Genomic DNA, 23,743 nt, shown 5'->3' with positions numbered 1-23,743 from the left:
GCTTTCCATGCATACTCAAGCCTTCAGATCCTGGACTAAAATATAGGTACCTGTCCAAACAACAATAATTAGATTTATGTTTCAAGCATAGTGCCACCCTTAGCAAACTACTCATTATTACTTAGGTGTCAAACAGATTATCTGAATGTTTAATTTGTGTGTAAATGTTTTGAATGTCTTAACATTTTAACTCCAAGATCATGAGACCTCCAAAGCTTTGAAAGATGTGATCTAGCCATACAATGTAACAACATGGTCATTTTCATAATTGATTTGCTCAGGTATCGTTTTGTATAGCAAACTGTAAGAGTATTATAATCAATGGTTCACTACGTACTGCAATTCTTGCTGTTGTACACTCCGTTGCTGTAGAAAGAGAAGGTCCTTTGAGAGGCGTCGATGGCTACAGATATCGGTCCATGTTTGAGCAGAGCAATCTTAAGTGCATCCGGGTCGTTGGAAGTGACGTTCACGTAGCCTGTGATCGGAGCAACCATCTGAGTCTGGTTTATATGACAGTATCCATCCTGAAATAACCAATAAGTTTGAATGGCCAATTACATATAAGCACTTCAATTTATAGATATATATTTATTGTTCTGTTTAACTAGAAGGTTTTTGCAAAGGCGTCCACAAAGTTGAGTGGATTTATCATGGCATCATTTTATTTTCTCATTCAACCTCGCCACCAAGGTTAATTATTTTTAGATGTAATTTTGAGCTGAATATGAACACAATGAGTGTAGAATGTAGTGACATACCGTAGCTTCATTGTGTCCAAGGCCAGCTGTTTCTATAGTCATGTCCATTTATTGAAAATGATAATGGGCTGCTGAATACAGCTTCAAATGGTTGTTGATAAAATAGTACATTATGAATTAAGAGATACCGGTAACTGAATTTTACTGACAAAACAGTAAAAATTCTCTAAGCGATATTTGTTATTTTCGCACATCTTTCACTGAAGCACATCATCTCACATGTTTTGTCAGCTAAAAACAGATTCAAAAAGGTGTTGTAATATAGATTACAAATTAACTCAATTAAAAAAATATTTAGGCTATCCCTCAACAGTTATGACCAATTTCCCACCATTTTAATTTCAAATGCTTTAAAACGTATTATGATGAAGTTTAAAATGCTGCAATTATGCATTTGATTTGCATACCATTACCAAGTAAAAAAATTCTATTGATGAGGCAGAAGAGAACCGCTTTATGTAAAAAAATATATAAAATGGGGAATGATACTGATTTTGAAACACTTTACAGCACTCGTTTCTTTAGTTACAGTTGGTTAAACATATTCCAAAGTTGTTATAATTTTTTTTTCATTCACCTGGCCTAGGTAGCCGCCGTATTCGCCCTCCAAAGGCAGACCTCCATGCTTCATGATCCACTGGTAGGCTCTGAAGTCCTCTCCACCGTCACATCCATTGTTACCCTCACCCCAACTGCAGTCTACCAGCGCCTGAGATAAAATCAAATGCATACTATAATCCGATCGCTAAGAAAGCGACCTACGCGCTAATGTTAACCAATAGAGGAGGTCGCTTTCTAAACGGCCAAACTATACTACACTACATTTGGATAGACAGAGCATATTTTAAGGGATTTCCACTGGGCGACAGCAGCGCTGTACTGACTGGGGGTTCGAAATAGCCCTCAGCAAAAATGGGGGTCCGGGTTTCCCCCCGGAAAACTTAAGCATATATTTAAGTGCCAATATATTCAAGTGGTCCAATAAATTGAAATTTTAATTTTATAATTAGTTGATTTTTCCTTTGAAGGTAATGCTAAGAACTACTTTTTAATTTAATATACGTACTTGCACTTGTATAAATATAAACATTTAACGGACAGACTTAAAAAAAATATATACATTAGCCTTGGATCTAGATCTTCCCACAAAACTACAGTAACTTCTGTTTTCACTTACATAGTGAGAAAGAGACAACACTTTTATTTTTTCTCTACAAGGCATGGCAATAGATGTGCTTTGCTTTTACTTAATTGATCACACATACCTGTTGGGACAGTCTGACCAAACGTCCAGTCTTGACAAAGTACGCCCCTTCAACATGTCCAGTCGTGCCAAAACTCCAACATGAGCCGCACACTGACTGATCTGGGGAGAAGGAAACCTCGTAAACTCTAACTATTGATATTTAGGAATAACTAAATGCTACATGTGCTTAACATCTTGGATGTGGAAAATAAATAGGTTCTTTAGAACTTGAAGATTTTAAGTGAGCCGATAACTTAGGCCTCAACACTTACAAAAAAGAAAAAGCCATGACATCTTCGGTACGTCTCAATAAAGAAGAATGTTGATTTTGTTTCATTACACAAAACGTTTTCTATCCTTATAAACATGATACCCTTTTTAACAAAACTTGCTCAGTAAACATTCTTTTGTAATTTGCTTGACAGACTTTTCTTCTTAGGACGCTAGGCATGAGCCCGGGATTGTTTTTCACATTACCTAGGGGATGCAGCATTATCACTTAGATCAAATCTATTGGAAATTTGGTGGGATTTGAACCCGGGACCTCAGGGACCGAAGTCCCGTGCTCTAACCACCAGCTCGCTCCCCCTCACTGGCTATTTTATGACTACATTTATTGATAATTCTAGCAGCCTGACTTAAATAAGCAAGTTCAATTGCATTCTACCCCTGTTTATTTCTTTTAGATAACACCAAACCGAGGTGGAGCTATGCTATGCAACTCTACAACATACCTTTGACAGGGGTGACAGCTCCGTAAATCCTCCAGTCAAACTGTTCAGGCAGACTGGCAGCCATGGCCGCAGTGTCGTAAGGGAAGGGTTTGCCTCCGTTGTAGCCCGAAGTGTGTCGTCTGCCTCTCAACACCTTCAGCTCGGCAGGTGTCCGATCTGCAAGGTGGTTCACTGCCAAAGTGAAGCCTAGGTTGGCTCGGTTGTGAGATGCAATCAGTCTGAGCAACAACATAAAGTTAATAGTGACAATAGGAAATAGCCAAAAGAAATAACTTTTTTGGTCTCACCTTCAATCCTAGGAGACAAGGAACTTGAACCGTTTTTACATTACTTTAACTAGGCATAGAGGGTTGTGGCATTATCACTTAGATCAAATCATTTGGTTATTGGAAGGATTTCAACCCAGGATCTCAGTTACCTAAGTCCCTTCACCACCACTACCACTAGACCAGCTTGCTCTCCAAAGAAATAACGTAGAGATAGCAATTTCAATTCATTCAATGGAATGTCACTAAAGGGTCATTTGCAATAAATTTTTCCTTCCTAGACAATGTGTCTAGCAATTTAAACACGTTCTTTAATCCAATAATTGTCCTTGGACGGCGGAAGTTGGCTCATCCTTAAAGACCAAAATGTTACAATGCCCAAATAGAACGTCAGCTGTTTATCTAGCACAAGAAAACAATGCTACCAACTCACGATAGTAACCTCTAGCCGAATCACCCTATCTCACCTGAGGTTCTGGACGAAGGTGTGTTTGCGTGTGTGATGTTCGTCGGGATGGTAGACCTTCTTGTGTGTTTGCTGGAACTCCTCCCAGGCACTATCTACATGGTGAGTCACTCCCTCAATAAACTCTGACATAGGGTTGAAGCTGACGATGTGGTCCTCTCCGGGTCCAGGGAACGAGCCACACACAGTCTCTGCATTAAAAACAAGAAACTAAAGGTATTTATAGATATTTAAAAGGAATCATAAGCCTCTAGAAATAGTACCAACCTCTTTGTTCCTAGGTAGGCCTACAGGCTATCAAAGACAAAAACTTTTTCAGCAGAAAAACCAGAAAAACTAGATTTACTTGTTGGAAAATTCTAAGTAAGAAGTTTAGTGCAATTGTAAATCACTGTGTTAGTATGAGTAAGTTTTCATTGGCTTTACCTGTTTGATGTTATACTTGTCTACTTGGCCTTGTCTGTTTGATGTTTTAATTAATTATTTGATTTGATTCTCAGATTTAGGTAGGCTAATTTATGCCTAATTTAAGGAATACTCAAATAGTACTTTCACATTTTTTCACGGTGATTAAAAAACACCTTGAGTTCAAAAGTTTTTATATAGTAAAATGCCTGAAAGTCCCAAAATAAAACAATATTTCCAATCCTTAATTAGTTGCAAGTATTTTAAACACAATAATGCTATGATTTTTAAGCCAGTCAAAGAATTAGGGGAGCTACAGGGGTATGATTATTCATTTCTGATTTTATTTGGTTCAAGACCTTGAAGTTGGAATTATCTTTGTAGTTCCAACACTAAAGGCTTTTGCTATTTAGTACGGTTGTAAAATGGAATTCTCGCTACAGGATTTGTTTTATTAGCCTACTGTAAAAACAAAGATAGTTTATCGTTGTTCAGTTTAAAACTGCTTTCTGACTCTTATCCAAATCAGTGTAACAAATCAGTGTTAAGGTTTATGTTTAACACATTTACCCAGTTTACCCATTAATAAATTTTAGTCACATTTATCATCACGGATTTCATCCTAAAGAAAAAATATGTTTAAAAAACCTAAGCTTTAAATTTAAAATTATTAAATCTGCCTCTCAGCTGTAACAGATACCTTCTGATTTAATGTAAAAATTTGTAGCCAAGAAAATGGATTAAGTTCAGGACCATCTCACCAGAGGGTTTTTTTTTTGTCCTAGGACGCTAGGCACAAGCCCGGAATTGTTTTTCACATTACTTCAGGCTAGACCTAGGGGTTGCGGCATTATCACATAGATAAAATCCATTGGCGATTTGAACCCGGGACCTCTGGAACCAAAGTCCCGCGCTCTAACCACTAGACCAGCTCGCTCCCTCGTCTCACCAGATGGTACTAGTGTATTGGGTTAAATCTATATTATTAATACACTACATGAAACTTTGTGAACAATAAGGCTTTTTTGTTTTAAGATTTAACCCCACATATTATACACCAAAATGTATGTCTAGGTGTGTAGATTTGTAAACTGACCTTACATTGTTGAAAAAGTCCCTTGGGCTCTGCCCTAGTGGCTTTTAAAGTTCCCATGTTATCCTTATGAAGAACATATTTGTATACATTGTGATCAGCTGGATAATTTAATTGCTGTTAATATTTTAGTTGAAATTTAAGGAAACGTGTGCTACAAACATTAATTGACTTAGTTGAAATTAAATATTTACTATTTGAATTTGTATTGGCGTAAATATTACAATGGAAAAAAGCGAGAGGGCCTGGACAGTTTGATATACTAAAAAGATAACTGAATGAACACTGTGCTGCATTTCTTGAGCAATCATTGAAAGAGCCGATTTGCAACTATGGAAACATTGGAAAGTCATAGAACACCACCAAGTAGAAGAAATAGAAATAATGGTTTTTTCCTAATTTATAATCATTATTATGGACAACCTAATGCGGCTATGAGTGAGAAATATTTGTAGAAAACACGAAAAAACAAGATCAGCCTTTGATAAATGATAATATATTTACAAGAAATGTTGATTAATTCGATCTATTATGTACATCTGAGTATTTCCATAATCTTTGATTCGACTCTTTTAAAGTCATCAGAAATAATTAATTACCGGTACTGTTATTCATTTTAAAATAACGCCATTAATACTTCGCAATTGCTCAAATTCGAGCAACAGGTACACTAGTAATAATTAAAATCCATGCAGTATCATAGCAAACAGTTGATTCATTTATCACTTAACAGAGAATATTGTCATTATTTGGTAGACCATTTTTGGCTTGCAGATACCCATTACATAATACCTATTACATAAGTATTGTTATTGTTTTTATTTACGGTATATACTATCATCCAAAAGTTATATCGTTCATTAAATTAGTTGGTAAAGACCTTTTACTGGTTGGGTTTCAAAAATGTATCAGTACAAATTAAGTTTAAAAAATTCAAATTAAAAAAACCATTATTGTAAACGCTTATCGAAGTTGAATAAATAATAGTTGAAGTAAAAGCACAATTCAAACACAAATTTTAACCAAAATATTATTTATTATTATCTTTGATTTAGGAACCCAAAGGAACCATAATCAAAAAAAGTCAGTTATGAAGTGGAAAACAAATATTCCGTAAGCTTTCAATCATAACGTTCTGTAAGCAATCGGTGCCACTTGATATGTAGGATTATCAGGGTCAATATTTTATTCCAGAGTTCACAAGTCGCTCAATGATAACACAATATTCTTATCAGGTCATGAGTAAATAGAGTAAATAAGTAAGAAATAAACACGTTACAAAACACAGATTGAAACCTACACACTCGCAAATGGTATGATTTTTACAAAACTAAATTTGTAAATTAGGTAGTTTTTTTTACAAAAAGGGAAGAAATTTAAATATATAACCGTTAAAAACAATTAAACCAACTACCAAACGATATGATATATATATTTTAGACTCGACTTTAGTTTTGGATTGATTTATTAATTTCTGTCACTTTCCTTTTTTTGTGGTACCTGTAAACAAAAACCCAAAAGACTGACATTGATTTTAGATTCTACTTTACGTTTTGGAAATATTGGTTAATTTCTGTACAAGTACAAATTTCGGTCACTTTGAACCCAAAATAAATTAGCCTACTAAATTAGCTAGTTTAACGAGTGTTATTTCTTTAATACATGTTTAAACAATAGTGAATGTTTTTAGTTATAAATAAACATAGGGCCTAGACATGAAATGGACTGTATGAGGCCTAATGTCTAAACCAAGACAACAATATCGTGGGTTTTTAGCCTGATGTCACCTCAAAATCCACAAACAAGCTTACACGGCTGTATGTATAAAAGATTGCAGGTTAAAACAAGCTTTGATTTAATTGTTCTACTTTTTCCTACTCACGGTTGCCAACAACGAAGACATCGGCTGGTGGAGAGTCCCAAGTGAACTCTTCGTAGTTCAGGTAGTAGTGGTCGTAATGAGAGCCGAGCAGAGAGTTGAAACCTTTCATCTCGTATCTCACAGGGATGGGAATCTGTTGTTTGGGAGCTTTCGGAGACTTCTGTAAAAGACATTAAGAATGTAACTAACCTAACTGTACCCATGGTGAAGGTAGCTTTGATTGACTAGTAGACTTCCCATTTCCAATCTGAAGTTTTACTCAGATTTAGATTTTAAATATTTGTTATAAAACATGCCTAAGAGTAATTTAAAATTATTAAAAATCCTTGAATTGCATTGAATTTCAACCCACTCAATTCACCACATAATGGTAATTCCATTTAAAGAGTTAACATTTTACAAGATTATCTGCAACTTTTACGGCTACTAGAGCTTCAAATTTAGACATAATACATTTAAAGTTCTATTTGACTATATTATTGCTTACCTTCCAACGCAAGTACATAGTGTATTTGTTTAATTTTTCATCCCCAAACTTTTCAATCTTGCGCCACTTTTCTGTCATCAATCCGTTCACAACTTCTTGTCCAATCATCTGCAAATTACAACATATGATTAACTTCCAGGTTTTATTTGGTTTTAAATATTTTCTTGATATATAAAAAACTGCATACATCTGTTTAATAGAAGACATAACATTGATATAAGACATTTTATAAAGAATACATCTCTTATGACGTTTGGTTTTGTAAATCAACAGATTTTTACTAATAAAGTTTGCAAATATTTTTCTATCATGAAAGGTTTGCTGTGAAAAGCATTTTATTGTCGTCCTGTAATCCAACTATCTACTTACTAGGAGGTCACGAATTGCTTGATGTTCTGTTCCAGCTCACTTGACTACACTTTTAATAATGTTCAAAGCAATCGTTCCGCAACAGCACTGAATTTCCTCAGCCTGCCAAACTTAATCATGGGGCAAGTAGGTTGACTCCCCTGTTTGGCCGCAAGGGGGTCATGTGACTGTGTCAGCACGATTGCTGCTGAAGCGAGACTCTCGGCCGTTCTACACAGGCTGTCAGCGTCGTCACGCAAGTAATCTACATTGGTCTGATATTGTGTAAATAAATCATTTTAAATTGCTACTCGAATTTTCATTTATTAGGAACTAGGCTACTCCCTACTTGAAACTTTGAAAGTTTAGGATGAGATTTGGGGCAAAATATAAATTAATCTCAAACGCTTTTTAAGGGAATATGGTTCAAACTCCTTGTATATTTCAAGAACATGCCGAGGATAAAAACCATCTCTATCGCACCAAAATTTGAGGCCCTTATCACTTAGGATCGCAACATACCTATTTTAATCTTAGAGAGTCTTATAAAAAATACAATAAAATCTTATGGTAACATGACTACAGATTTGTATACAAAACTAACCTCAAATCCGTCTAGAGCTGGCAACACACTCTGAGGTTGGATCTTTTGTTGCTTGGTGCCGTTGACTAAGAAACACCTCACAGCATTGAGTTCTGTCTCTGTGGTCATCGGAGCAATCTTCAGCGAAGTTCCATAATTACCTTCTGTACTCAGCTGGTATGTTTTCACCATTCCTGTAGAATAATTGTTGTGTACAGTGAGGTTTTTTGTGCTTTTAATCATTAGCATTTTTTTCTGTTTTTATAGGGATTGGCCCAAATCCTAGTATTTTTTCCATAGCATGTCGACCTTTTGTTATATTGCATAGTTAATTGATAGCTCTATGTCAAATGACATCTGACTGCAGAATAGATCCCACACAACATCAGACCAGTAACATTCGGACCCAAAGGCGAGGACTACAACCTCTTGGCTACCCAAACCATTTTTGTCTTATTATCAATCAAAGGTTTACTACATGAATATTCAACATTATTAGCTCCAAAAATTAATATAGAACATGAAAATTTAGGCTTTATCTGCTGAAAGAAGATGGAGCAAAGATCATTTTTTTTTTGTAGTTTGAATAATTTTACTGCCATTTAGCATACAATATTAAACCGATTGGTATTTTCCTAGTGAGGTCAATTGATTGTAAGAACCACAAAGGTGGCAACAGGCCATGGTAACAAAAATTTTGAAAAACAACGCACGCGGGAGACACTATTATTTACTATCTTGGATACCTAGGGATAAGTCAATTTCTTGAAGACTCTCTCTCCACTTCTGATCATTCAAAGGGTGCTTTTAAAAAACTAAAAAATGGATTACCTCCGTTTTACAATTAATGCTTTACTTACTCACATTTGGTTTAAAATTAAACTCAGTTGCTTTCCCATCTCTATTGGTAATACAATTATAACATAACAGTCATGCATTGTTTTTGCTGTGCATTAGAATACAAAAATGTTATATATTGTATTACATGTGTGTGTGTGTGTAAATGAGAACAATTGGAGAATTTGACAAGGTCTATCCTGATGCATTTCTGTTTGGTAGTAAAGTATAATATATGAGACAACAATTACGACACACATCATGTAATAATTACCTCCATAATAGTCGATCCTGCTTTTGCCCACAGAAGCATCGTACCAACTGGCAAACGGCTCATTTATCTCAGCATAAGGGATGTATATTACTCCTTTAACTATGTAAGTTGGGGGCCATTCCGGAGTTTCAGCTGTGGCACCTGAAACAAAGATGATTTAGTTGTCTGATACTGATATAGAAATTCCATCTGTGGACTAGCTGTGGCAATATTTTCATTATGAAAGAACATAGCTGAATGAACCTCTTAGTGAGCTAGTCTATAATTCTATTTTTACCCTTAGTTTTTGTTACTGTGATAGTTTATGTTAATTAAAAGATATCGTAGGCCTAAGTTTTTGTTCAGTTTTGTTTGGTGTGTTTTACAGAAATCAGTATTTTAAGTTAATTAACCTCTCTTTTCAGTGGCTTAATTCAACTAGTAAAATTTTTATTGTTAATTTACAACAGGACAACCTCGCCAATCCATCACCTATGGGACCATGGTCGGAACAGTGAAAAAGTCAGATTATCCGAGGAGTATATTAATTACCATACTAATAGCTTAACTGACAGTAATTGGAAAGAATATGTGTAAAACAATTCAACTCTAACTGTTGCATAAATTGTATTTAAAAGTATGTTTTACTTTTGTTGACCATAATATAGTAAAAATTGTTCAGTACTACTTCTATCACTTCGTTGTGCAGTACCGAGGGGAAATGAAAAACAATAACACACTTAATAACTTATATTGGAGATATTGGCAATAAATAGTTAAATGTATAATTAAATTTAAAAGTTCAACAAGGCCAATATATAATAAATTCTTTTTTCTTTTTTTTTTTTAAATGTCATTGTTGAACTTTTAAATTTAATTATACATTTCACTAATAACACACTTATCAAAAATATACCTAAGTATGTTCTTTCACATCTACTAACATTGCTGAAGGTAAAATAATAGTTCTACTTAAAACATAGGTCTCCATATTTTTTGCAGCCTTAATTTTCAAGAAACATAATAAATACTAAACTGATTGTGATTATCAGAGCTGTCAAAACTATGAACATCTTCTGCAATCACAGAGACTGGCTGTCTCCCACCAAAGCAAAGAAATTATGAAGAAGTTCCACAATCACGGCGACATCAAAATTGTCTCCCACGACCACGGGAAAAATTGTAATCATCTGCTGCGGTTGCAGCAAAATTATGAATTTCTTCCTCCATTACAGAGACATCATGAACACTTTTTGCAATGCCAGTGACCTCCTACGATTGCGGGATAATCAAAAAACGTTAAACAGAGTGATGTACTGGAAAAAAGGTAATGACACGGTCGGATTAGCGAGGAGTGGTCAGATTGGCTGGATTCTACTGTAGTTACAACTTAAAATGGGAACGGAATTACTTGTTTGAAAGCACTTAGATTTATCTTTCAAGTCAAACAATTAACGAATACAAGTGGTATTGTCGAGTTATGTGCTCAGAGTAAAGAACGCTGTCTAATATTCTTTAACACTCACCAATAAAATTCACTTTTACAGCATACAAACACAAAACTAAACATGAAAAATGTGTATAACTCATTGTTCACAATTTTCCTATTATTAATTAAGAATAAATTAATCTTCTACTGTAAAAGCTTCCGGTAAAGTACAAAAAATATTCTTAAAAGTGGAGACAGCGTAAACCCAAGCCAGTTGAATTTTACTTGCAACGACACTTTTTTTGTAAAATTTATGATCAAAATAAGGTTAAATCCATTTGAATACTCCAAACTGTAATCCATTTTTCATAGAAAACTTATAAGTTAATACACTTTTTGCTACCGTACTTTTTGATACTACTATTTCAAATGTTTCCTAAAACAAGTTTAAGAGTTGTTTTTTTAACTGCCATTTAGATTACAAGGTTACTAACTTATCTTTAAACCATATTTCATTCAAACTTAATGATGCATGATTAATAATTACCGAGTAAAATATTTAAGTTAAAATAGGACAAAATTCATCTCTCATATTTCAAGGAATATGAAATAAATGAATTATCATTGACTCCTAGATGATAAGCCTAATTAGAAGATTGATATGGATTTATCGCTTTGAAATATGTACAGCATTAAAAACCTTGGTGCTATTAAAGAAGTGCCTATATATTTGTGCAACTCAGTAACTTTGCTATCCATCATTCATTGGCATAGTAAACATTAAATAACTAGCTATAAAAAGTTCCAGTTAATCAGGGTTGTTGAAGTAAATAATAAGTACCTACTGTATTAGCCAGTTTACTTTGATCTGCTCTGATGTAGACATAGTTTAATTGGCAAGTTATTTGTGAATGGGAAACTTTTGATCAATTTACTGGTTCCTTCCACTAAATTTGAGTACCAGTATTATAATAATTAAGTATAACTAGGCCTATAATTAAGTAGCTAGTCAGAATCCAAGCGAGATCGTTTCCAGACCCAGATGCCAAATGTCTTTGGGCAATGAATTGGTGCTACCGTACCTATCAAAAAGGTCGACGTTAGATAGTAATAAGACCAGGGTTTGGACAGTTCCCTTTCAAAACGTAAAAAATTCCACTGGCGTAGAAACACACAAATAAAATCAAATAATTGTTTAATTTTTTTACATAGCAAAATCAATGGAATTACTATTAAAGTAATCACTTGTAACATTATGTGACACATTTTGATAACTTACAACTACCACCCGTATACAAAAGTGTATACAATTTAAAGCATTTTTAAGCCTGAGCTTAGTGGTGGGAATCACCGAATGAAAATAACCGAATGAATCGGTTATTGATGCTGAATAGACTAATTCGGTTATTTTATCCTGGTTCGGTTGAATTAGTCTTACTGAGTGAAACGGTGATTTTAGTTATTTATTTTTTGTCACATCATCAGGAAACTAAAATTTATTCGGCGATTCGTTCGACTAAAAATCACCGATTGACGCTAAAAGACTAAATGCCATTCAGTTTCCCATAAGATAAAAATTAGTTGTGTTTTGTGAAAGTGAATAATGACTAAAATTGATTCGGTGATTCATTCAACTAAAAATAACCGATTGACGCAAAAAATAACTGATTGATTATTCGGTCATGGAAACCATTCGGTTATCCCATCACTACCTGAGCTCAATCCCCCCAAGGAGTTATTTAACAATTCCTCATCCAAAATTTCATAGATCAATTTATAGTTTATCAGTAGCCTATAAGTTATACTTTGAAGACACCTTAAGAAGTTAAGGATCCTTTCGTATTCTGACGATGGCAGGGAAATAACTGGCAAAAGATATATAGCAGGTTCTCAATATAAGTTTAATTTCATAAGTTTTGTGGTAAGAAGGTATATTTAGCCATTATTTTATTTCGTAATTTACTAAGAAAGCTTTTGTTGTTTCAGTGACATGCCGTATAACAAAGAAACCCCACTGACTTAAAAGTTAGCACCTTACTTACCATAAGTTACAAAAAAATTCATCCAAATAATCAGAGCGATTGGTAACAAAAAACACTGATCCATTTCACATGATTTGTTATGGCTCAGAAAACTAAAATGTCATTGTGGCACTTGAATTAATGAAAAACTAGATTACAAAATACAGCCTCGAAGGCTACAATAAAGCACTGAAAACTTTAACAAAAGGGCTCAAGAAGAATAACACCCAATCAAAATGCATATGCAGAGCGATTCTTTTTGTCAGTTGGATTCGTAGGATTAGTTGGCCTGTTGTGTGTGGCTGCAGGACTACCTCAACCCCCATAGTCTTCTATGGTGTTCGAACAGTTAAAAAAACAAATGGTCAAAACGTCTGTTAAAAACTTAAAGTTGATAACTTAAGCGTAGTTGATGTGATAATGTTGCACTATTTTCTGACAACTTAGTCTAAAGACTGCTGTAATGTTTTATAAACTGAGTTTGTGATATGTACTGTAAATAAACTTAAACGCTTCTAATCAGTGTAACTTATAGTAGGCCTACAGTTGTTACATAACTCATCATGATAAAAATGTTATCTTACAATTAACTTAGCCTATCTAAAAAACTTAAAATAAAATCCATAACTGGAAAGAAACTAAGTTAAGTATTTTAAGTTTAGTCGTAATGATTTAAGTGGTGTTGGGTGTTGAGGTACCGGTATATAAACCTCCGGTAAGTTAGGTTAATTGTTTTTAGTAACTTAACACGTTGAATGCTGAATAATAACGACATGCGTTTTCCTATGGCTCATCCACCTATGGTGTTTTATCTTTTAAACTAGACCTAACCCTATTTCTCATAAGCCGGTACTTAACATTTATAAGATATATAGGTGTAAACAGGTAGCACACACAATAATAACTACCCTCGTTAAGTTTTCAGTGATCAGAGCAGTTTTGTATTTCAGATCGTTTTAATGCCGTCTATTGTCATCATGAGCCCCACGGCAACGCCGGCGCACGAAGACTTTGTGCAGTTATAGTGTTTGTGCTAAATTTGTTGTTTGTGATAAATTCACAAGAAGACTCCTGAAGATGTAACATGGCAAAATGTATAGGGTGACACGAACATCTTACCTACAAATTTCTAATAGGGTATCTATCACTAACTTACATCTTACCATTATTCCTTTTTTTACTTGCAGGGTACAGTTACACAGAGAACCAACGATTTTATTGGGTAAATAACGATAATTGGTTCGATATTAATATTGTAGATATTATTATATTATGTTAATTATATTGTAGATATAATTATATTATTAATATTATAGACTTTCATAAGTGGGGCCAAAAACAACCAAATGAAAATATCGTACCTATCGATTATTCGATATATTGATTATTTCATTTGGTTAGTTAGGTTAGGTGACCTAACTAAAAAAACTTGATGTATCGAATGAAATAATCGATATTTAAATCGATACCCTATATTCTTTCGGTTGTTTTTGGTCCCATTTATGAAAGCCTACCCAGTACAATCATACCATATGATATTTAAATAAATTTTACAATAACAAAGCCGTTTATTTTTATCCTTAGGCCTATTTTTAATAATTTGTTTTGTTACAGTTCATTAATAGGGTAGGTCTACTTTAGTATCTGTCCTACAATCATCCAAATGAATATATCGATTGATATATCGATTATTCTATTATTTAATTCGGTTAGTTAGGTTAGGTAAACCTAACCCCAAAAAAAGTGCAGCCCAAAAAACTAGGCCTATGTTAAACAATATTTTGTAATCGATAGCCTATGCCTACAGTATATTGAATTGGATTTAAATAGGCCAATCAATATTTATTGTTACTCATGGTAAGACCTGGACCCAGGCCCGGGACCGATTTACTTTTTGGTTTTGAGGTCCCCAGAGGCTAAAAACACCCTCCGTTCAAATTCATACAGTATATATATCTATATATCTAATTCCGTAAGACCAAAATTTTACAATGAAATTGTGAGCGAACGGGAGGCCGTAGAAATCTGGGAGGGGTCTCATTTTAAAGGTCTGGGCATGAAGTTTTGGGGAAAATTATTCATTTTTCTTAATAATGCACCAAAATGTTATTACGGAATAAAATAATTCACATTTAAAAAGCATAGGAATCCAGTTAATTTCTGCTTTGTTTACTTTAAAACATGTGGTTTATCTTTATTTAAAAGCATGCAATATGTATACTATTATAAAGCTGAAATAGAGTATTTCCCAATTTAAGGGTCTGGATTAGTTAATAGAGTACGATTGGTTGTGTTAGGTATGTCTGAAGAAAGTGTAAAGTTAGAACTAATTACTGGAGTAGGCAAAGGGAACATATTTTTCATGCCAAAAATAAAACTAACATCTACAGATACTATTCAATCCTACTTCGATTAGCTTTCACTATTACTTATTATTACAGCGCAAGGCCAAACCTTCACAAGTTGGCATTTATTTGAAGTGTTTACCCATGGTCAACTTTATGTTGCTTTTAACCGCGTAAAGCGACCAGATGATGTTAAAATAATACTAGAACCAAATAAAGATCAAGGAATCGACCTAAGTCATAACTCATTTATTCAGCCAAATCAACCAAATACAATTAGTGTTAGCTATGTCAAAATAAACTAAAATAATTCAAACCAAAATAACCTAAATGGATACTATACAACAAAATGTTGTTTTCAAAGAGATTTTGTTATAGAATTAGGATTTTACAATTTGGAGCATAACATTATCTCTGTGTTTTATTTGGGTGAATTGCAGACATCAAAATGCATTATACAGGTATGTAATAACTGTTATAGATATTGTAATATACAAAAATGGTTTAAACGGTAATTCAAGGTAGGGTAACCCATTAGACTAATAAATTGTACAAAATAATAACTAGAATATATAAATAGGGGCTATTGGCTCTACAAGCCACTAGTATTATATATTTATATATACCTTATGTGTCCTTTAGCGTGATAACTTGAAGTGAACAGGGTTTTGTGGGGGGTTTTATGGGGTAAAAATTGGTTTTCCCCTTTTTTGACTCTAAAATCATAAAATTTAACAATTTCTTTTCAGACCATTTTGTAGAGCTTAAAAAAAGAAATAATTTTGTATATTGAAGCGTTGTTGTATGCCTAACCGTTACAGAGGTGATTATAAAAATCTTTAAATTTTAAATTCCCATGTTATACTTATGGAGAATAAATAAACTGTTATAGTTTGCTTGTTTATGGGTATACATTGAATCAATTTTGGCAATTTTGTTTATTTCATCCTAAGCTATTAATATTTCAATCAAAAACACAACTCAATAACTTCCCTGTAGCAACAAACCTAGTTACTCATTAAATTTAATGTTATTTAAATAGGAAATAAATTAACAATTTTAAGGGAATATTTTAGTAGAAATCCAGCCAGGTAAATGGAATTTTGCTTAGTCTGCAGGTTTGCTGTGGCTTTTATTTTGTAAATTGGTTCAACCTTGGAAATCGTTAATTTTCAGGAAGAATTCCAGTTATAAAGAAGCTAATTAATTAAATACACTAAGGGTTTTAATAATGAATCCCCTACATGCTTGATTTGTTTCAAGGGAACCTCATCATGACCACTAGAAAGTTTATTTTTAAGGGACAAGATGATGTGTTTTATCCCTTTCTCATTGACTGGGTAGCATTGAAATCTATATTTTAATTTCATTTTGGAGAGCATCAGGTATTTGTGCTTGCCCAAGTGATGACTGAGAACAAGAGTTGAACGATGTTTTTTGTACTAATTCCACTATAGCTTTAATAAAAAAATATATTAAAAGTATTTGATATAGTTTATGGGTCGCTCATTGCCAAATTTTCATGCTTAATTTTAGACATTATTTTCTTTAGACTGTCTGAATTTTTACCTGTGTGCCTATATTGATTATTTCCCAAGTTTCTTTTTATACGTTGTCTGAATTTTTTTTTTCCCTTAATAGCTTGTTTTTATAATCTTTATTAAATTTTTACAGTGATCTAAGAGCTCCATATTACCTGTAATCTTAGCTTCTTTAGTCAACTCCACATTTTTATATTTATTGTTCAGTTACTAAATCTGCACCAATTCAGTCACAATTATTTATATTTAATTTTAAATTCCTTTTTACTCTCTTTTAAGGAAATACTAAAATTAAAATAGTATTGAAATGTGTTTTTAAAAGTGTTAAACTTATCCTCTACCCTAGCCATGTATAAAGGTAACCAGTCTTCATATTGGAGTTGTCTGAGAAAAATATTCATGTTTCTTTCTGAAAAATCCATACTATCAATGTATTAAAATTTATTTTGTGAATGATCAGTCGGCAGTTTAAGCGTTATGATCTGAAAGATTTGTTATAGACCCTGTTACTTCTGTGAGAGATTGATCTTAATTGGTAAGAACATTGTCTATCGCTGTTGCCCTACTACAGTCGGGAAGTCTACAAAATAACTAAAACTATATAATAAGCAAGAATATTTTTAAAATCCTGGACCTCTGTTTTTAGACATTAAAAGTCAATATTAAAATTCCCCACTAATAATAAAATTTGTCTCATCCTTTAAAGCAACTAGGGTTTCTAACAGCCTATAAAATTTAATATTTTACATCCGAGGCTTTCCGTATATACGTACAAGAACAAACTTAAATTTATTAATTTACACATTGCTACACAACATACAAAAATTTTTTCTTCCGTAAGCTTTTCCAACTTTTTTTTATTTAAAGGCCTAGCTTTCAAACCCTTCTCTGAAAATAACACCACACCTTACCTGAAGTGGCGGTACAACAATACTCTTAAATTAAATCTTTCTAGATTACCTTTAGTCATATTATGCTCAGTCAAAACAACAATATTTGGTTTTATCTCCTCCATTACAATTTCCAAAGACTCTTTTCTAGATGACAGGTGATGTATATTTTGATGATGTATTTTAATTGATTTAAAACTTTAAAAAGATGATAATTTTGTTTTTGAATTTTTTGTCAATTTTAAATTTAGCCTAAGTCAGGTTGACGAGGTAAGTCAGTAGTTCAATATAAACCTTTTTAAAAAACTTCTTCATACAGCTTATGAATGCAAACAACTTTTTACATGTGGTACACTTTGAGGTTTCTCTCCTGTGAACCAATGTATGTTTCTTCATGACATATTTGAAAGTAGGCTAAAAGATTTTTCACACATATTACACTTATTTACATTTGTAAAGTCTCTCTCCAGTATGAACCATTGTATGTTTCTTCATACTGCCTATTCTTGCAAAGGATTTTCCACATGTAGTACACTTATAAGGTCTCTCCTTTGTATGAACCAATGTGTGTGTCTTCATATTGTCTACTCTTGCAAAGGATTTTCCACATGTAGAGCACTTATATGATCTCTCTCCTGTATGAACAAATGTATGTGACTTCAGATACTTCTTTGAAGTAAATGATTTTTCACATGTAGTGCACTTGTAAAGTCTCTCTCCTGTATGAGCCAATGTATGTGTCTTCATACTGCCTTTGGTTGTAAAGGATTTTCCACATGTAGCACACTTAAAAGGTCTCTCTCGTGTATGAACAAATGTATGTTTCTTCAGAGCACTTATGGAAGTAAATGATATTTCACATGTAGTGCACTTATAATGTCTCTCACCTGTATGGACAAATATATGTGTCTTCATATTGTCTATTCGTGCAAAGGATTTTCCACACGTAGTGCACTTATAAGGTCTCTCCCCTGTATGAACAAATGTGTGTTTCTTCAGAACACTTTTGAAAGTAAATGATTTTTCACATGTAGTGCACTTATAAGGTCTCTCACCTGTATGGACCAATGTATGTCTTTTCATACTACCAATTGTTGAAAAAGGATTTTCCACATGTAGTGCACTTATAGCGTCTCGTATGAATTTGTGAATGCTCCTTCATATGGCTTTGGAGTTGAATGGATTCCCCACATATAGGAGACTTCCCAAAGTGTATCAACAAATGACTCTTTACTTGGTTTAGTTGGAAAAATGTTTTCTCACATGTCAAACATTTAAAGGGACGCTCTCCGGTGTGATATAATATATGGACCTTCATTGCAGATTGAGATGGACAACTTTGCTCACATATTGGACATTTGAGAGGAAAGTTTTTAGAGTCAGTTAACATTTTTACTCTAACACTTTTTATCACTGTGAATATCACATAAGCAGTCCCTAATCAAAATTTACAACAAACCATAGGGAATTGTATGAATTTATATAGTACCAGTTTGTAGGACTTATTAAATGTACAACAGATACATGATAGGACTGGCTACATCCCTCATTTAACATTTAATCATCTCACAGTCAAATCTTGATATGAATAATATTAGGTATTTTTCAATAAACTTGGGGGATTTTCCCAATTCTCTTGTCTTTCTTCAATCTTCTATTGTTTTATATTAGTTCTTAAATCAATATAATTTGCTGTTTTAATTCTTTTAACTGTCTCAACCTAGAACAAAAGTTTTTGTTATAATTTAAATTTTAGTTTAACAAAATGTAATTGATACATTTAATTCGTGTAAGGGAAACAAAATAACCTTCTAGAGCTATTCTTTAAAGTATTACACCAGGGATTATCTCAATTAGTTATTTTTTTTGTGATTAAGATTAAAATTACATTCTCTTTTCTGATGTCTGAACTCATCCCTTCACATTTGAAAAAGATCATATCTGATTAATCTTACTAATATTATAAATGTGAAGGTTCGTGTGTTTGTTTGTTTAGGCATTTGTTTGTCTGTTTGATGTTCAATCACGCAGAAATTAAAATATTAAAAATTAAGCAGAAAAACTACTGGTCCGATCTGGCTGAAATTTGGTATGATAGCACACGTTCCTGATTAACATATGGACATATTCTTACCTAAAGAATTCTTCCGGGCTCCGGCCCAGTGGCTCTGGGGTTTCCCATGTTAACCTTTTTAGTATTTATATTTAAAAGGGATTAAAGAATTTTGTCAGCTGTTTCAACCACACAAGTTGTTCTATGATATTCAATATTATTAAAAGTTACAGTATAAACTTCATCAACAGGGTGCAGCACTATTATTTTATTTTCATACTAGCTGTAACCCGCGGGCTTTGCCCCGTTTAACTTCTTAATTTTCAAGATTATCTCGTTCGCATGGCTCAATCACGTCCTGGTTGAAGTTTGTTCGCTACGCTCACTCACCTTTAGGTTGGAGCTCGTTCGCTACGCTCACTCACCTTTAGGTTGGAGCTCGTTCGCTACGCTCACTCACCTTTAGGTTGGAGCTCGTTCGCTGCGCTCACTTGCCTTCAGGTTAGCTCGTTCGCTACGCTAACTCGCCTCCAGGTTGAAGTTCGTTCGCTACGCTCACTCACCTTTTGGTTGCAAATTAGCTGTTGTCATAAATGTAAAAGAAATAATAGTGCTGCACCCTGTTGGTAATCCTTGTAACTTTAATGCTATTGAACATCATAGAACAGAACCAACTTGTTTAATTGAAACAGCTGTTAAGATTCAATAATTCCATTTCTCATAAGGTTAACATGGGAAACTCCAGAGCCACTGGGGCGGAGCCCGAAAGGATTTTTGAAATAAGAATATGCCTATATGTTAATCGGGAATGTGAGCTATCATCATGCCAAATTTCAGCCCAATCCGACCAGTATTTTTCGAGTTTACTTTTCCCATACACACATACACACATACAGCATCCACCTCTTTTTTATAATAGTATAGATAGATAGATGACAACATAGCTAATTTGAACCAAGCCGCAACAAAAGCTGTGATGCGCAATGAAAACGGACAAAGTAGGATTGTTTACAGTCAAGTTTATGTTTTCAATTTATAAATAATATTTTGATACTGTGCAAATATTCGATAATATACTTTTTTATTGTTTAGGTGTAGTGGTAGAACATTATGGCTATGGTATAAGTGTTACACTATGGCTTCCGTAAATTAAATAACCAAACTTTCTCAAACCATGTCCTCTTCCATTGCAAACACAAAGCACGAGTATAAGTACAATAAGCATTTTATATAATAATAATAATAATAAAAATCTTTATTTGTCATAAGGATACATTAGATCATCGACAAAGTCAAAATTATGATCATACATCAATTGTCAAACAAAACATAAGCCAACAATAAAATGTTATGTTTTATTTGACGATTGATGTATGATCATAATTTTGAATTTGTCGATGATCTAATGTATCCTTATGACAAATAAAGATTTTTATTATTATTATTATTATATAAAATGCTTATTGTACTTATACTCGTGCTTTGTGTTTGCAATGGAAGAGGACACGAACAAAACACTTTCAATATTTTGAAAAAACAATAGGGCTTAATAACTAAAATAGACTTAAATATGCCAATCCTGTACGAAATACGGGTATTCTGCTAGTAATTTATAAATAAAAAATCTTTTTAAATGCCGCATAATTAAATAGACTAAAATGTGGAAAATAATTTATAAATATGTGGAGAGAACAAAAATAATTGTAAGATTTAAAATGAAGAACGTGGGGTGCATGCAAAAGGAAATTTGATTATTATCTTCACCTATTGAACTAGTCATATCTATTGGCAGATTAAGCATTAGTAATTAACTGTCATGATCTGAAAGATTTGTTATAGACCCTGTTACTTCTGTAAGAGATTGATCTAAATTGGTAAGAACATTGTCTATCGCTGTTGCCCTACTCTAGTTTAAACATCAATATTAAAATCCCCCACAAATAATAAAATTTGTCTCATCCTTTAAAGCAACTAGAGAGTTTCTAACAACATATCCAATCTATTAAGAAACTCCATATTTTGCATCCGAGGATTTCTGTATATACCTACAAGAACAAACTTAAATTTATTTATTTCACACTTTGCTACACAACATTCAAAAATTATATCATCCGTAAGCTCTTCTATTTTTTTTTTTATTTAAAGGCCAAGCTTTCAAACCCTTCTCTGAAAATATCACCACACCTCCACCTGAAGTGGTGGTACTACAATACTCTTAAATTATATCTTTCTAGATTACCTTTAGTCATATTACGCTCAGTCAAAATAACAATATTTGGTTTTATCTCCTCCATTCCAATTCCCAAAGACTCTTTTCTAGATGAGAGGTGTTGAATATTTTGATGAAATATTTTAATTGATTTAAAACTTTGAATGGATAACAATTTTGTTTTTGAATTTTTTGCCAATTTTAAATTTAAGTCAGGTTGATGAGGTGGGTCAGTACTTCAATATAACCTTTTTAAAAAGCTTCTTCATGCAGCTTATGAATGCAAACAACTTTTTAAATGTGGTACACTCTTGAGGTTTCTCTCCTGTGAACCAATGTATGTTTCTTCATGGCACATTTGAAAGTAAAAGATTTTTCACACATATTACACTAGTTTACACTTGTAAAGTCTCTCTCCTGTATGAAACAATGTATGTCTCTTCATACTGCCTATTCTTGCAAAGGATTTTCCACATGTAGAGCACTTATAGGGTCTCTCCCCTTGTATGGACCAATGTATGTGTCTTCATATAGTCTATTCGTGCAAAGGATTTGCCACATGTAGAGCACTTATAAGGTCTCTCTCCTGTATGAACCAATGTATGTTTCTGCATATAGTCTATTCGTACAAAGGATTTTCCACATGTAGAGCACTTATAAGGTCTCTCCCCTGTATGAACCAATGTATGTGTCTTCATAGTGCACATTCGTGCAAAGGATTTTCCACATGTAGAGCACTTATAAGGTCTCTCCCCTGTATGAACCAATGTATGTTTCTTCATACTGCCCATTTGTGCAAAGGATTTTCCACATGTAGAGCACTTATAAGGTCTCTCCCCTGTATGAACAAATGTATGTTTCTTAAGATCACTTTTGAAAGTAAATGATTTTTCACATGTAATGCACTTATATGATCTCTCTCCTGTATGAACAAATGTATGTGACTTCAGATCACTTTTGGAAGCAAAGGATTTTTCACATATAGAGCACTTATAAGGTCTCTCCCCTGTATGAACCAATGTATGTTTCTTCATACTGCCTATTCTTGCATAGGATTTTCCACATATAGAGCACTTATAAGGTCTCTCCCCTGTATGAACCAATGTATGTGTCTTCATATTGCCTATTTGTGCAAAGGATTTTCCACATGTAGTGCACTTATATGATCTCTCACCTGTATGAACAAATGTATGTTTCTTCAAAACACTTTTGGAAGTAAATGATTTTTCGCATATAGAGCACTTATAAGGTCTCTCCCCTGTATGAACAAATGTATGTTTCTTCATATGACTATTGGAAGTAAAGGATTTTCCACATATAGGGCACTTATAAGGTCTCTCTCCTGTATGAACAAATGTGTGTATCTTCAGATCACTTCTGGAAGTAAATAATTTTTCACATGCAGTGCACTTATAAGGTCTCTCACCTGTATGGACCATTGTGTGTGTCTTCATATTGCCTATTCTTGCAAAGGATTTTTCACATATAGTGCACTTATAAGGTCTCTCTCCTGTATGAACAAATGTATGTCTCTTCAGATCACTTTTGAAAGTAAATGATTTTTCACATGTAGTGCACTTATAGCGTCTCGTATGAATTTGCGTATGCTCCTCTATATGGCTTTGGAGTTTAATGGATTCCCCACATATAGGAGACTTCCCAAAGTGTATCAACAAATGACTCTTTACTTGGTTTAGTTGGAAAAATGTTTTCTCACATGTCAAACATTTAAAGGGACGCTCTCCAGTGTGATATAATATATGGACCTTCATTGCAGATTGAGATGGACAACTTTGCTCACATATTGGACATTTGAGAGGAAAGTTTTTAGAGTGAGTTAACATTTTTACTCCAGCATTCTTTACTACTGTGAATTCCATCACATAAGCAGTCC

The 23,743-nt window shown here is 33.5% G+C and overlaps 2 protein-coding genes across 5 annotated transcripts in view; both read right to left on the bottom strand.

The window, feature by feature from the left end:
• The window catches only part of LOC128994349 (digestive cysteine proteinase 1-like), a 64,509-nt gene that overhangs the window by 980 nt on the left and 39,786 nt on the right, over positions 1-23,743 (bottom strand). Inside the window, exons 1-10 of one of the 4 annotated variants that reach the window (XM_054418857.1) lie at positions 17,658-17,808; positions 9,383-9,523; positions 8,293-8,465; positions 7,341-7,448; positions 6,854-7,013; positions 3,475-3,664; positions 2,742-2,959; positions 2,027-2,127; positions 1,339-1,470; positions 338-527 (exon numbers count right to left, since the gene is read on the bottom strand). In XM_054418857.1, coding sequence (XP_054274832.1) covers positions 338-527; positions 1,339-1,470; positions 2,027-2,127; positions 2,742-2,959; positions 3,475-3,664; positions 6,854-7,013; positions 7,341-7,448; positions 8,293-8,465; positions 9,383-9,523; positions 17,658-17,712 — 1,468 coding nt within the window. In that variant the 5' untranslated portion in view covers positions 17,713-17,808. Of the gene's footprint in view, positions 1-337; positions 528-1,338; positions 1,471-2,026; positions 2,128-2,741; positions 2,960-3,474; positions 3,665-6,853; positions 7,014-7,340; positions 7,449-8,292; positions 8,466-9,382; positions 9,524-10,887; positions 10,969-12,832; positions 12,912-17,657; positions 17,809-23,743 lie in introns of those variants that run through there. The other 3 variants (XM_054418855.1, XM_054418856.1, XM_054418859.1) reach the window with 3 other exon arrangements.
• On the bottom strand, positions 18,689-23,688 carry LOC128994356 (zinc finger protein 431-like). Its single transcript, XM_054418880.1, has 2 exons — positions 21,880-23,688; positions 18,689-19,307 (listed from the first exon to the last, which is right to left on the bottom strand). Exon 1 carries the CDS (start codon positions 23,619-23,621, stop codon positions 22,335-22,337), a length of 1,287 nt encoding a protein of 428 aa, XP_054274855.1. The 5' UTR covers positions 23,622-23,688; the 3' UTR covers positions 18,689-19,307; positions 21,880-22,334.

This window comes from Macrosteles quadrilineatus, unplaced genomic scaffold, assembly GCF_028750875.1.
Source record: "Macrosteles quadrilineatus isolate MER2022 unplaced genomic scaffold, UCM_ALF_1.0 Scaffold_5__1_contigs__length_97177068, whole genome shotgun sequence".
Lineage (NCBI taxonomy): Eukaryota > Metazoa > Arthropoda > Insecta > Hemiptera > Cicadellidae > Macrosteles > Macrosteles quadrilineatus.
The sequence above is the reverse complement of the archived record's forward strand: the minus strand, read 5'-3'. Positions and strand labels throughout refer to the sequence as shown.

Coding starts and splice junctions, on each gene's coding strand:
- LOC128994356 (XM_054418880.1), bottom strand. CDS start 23,621: ATGAAGGTCCATATATTATATCACACTGGAGAGCGTCCCTTTAAATGT.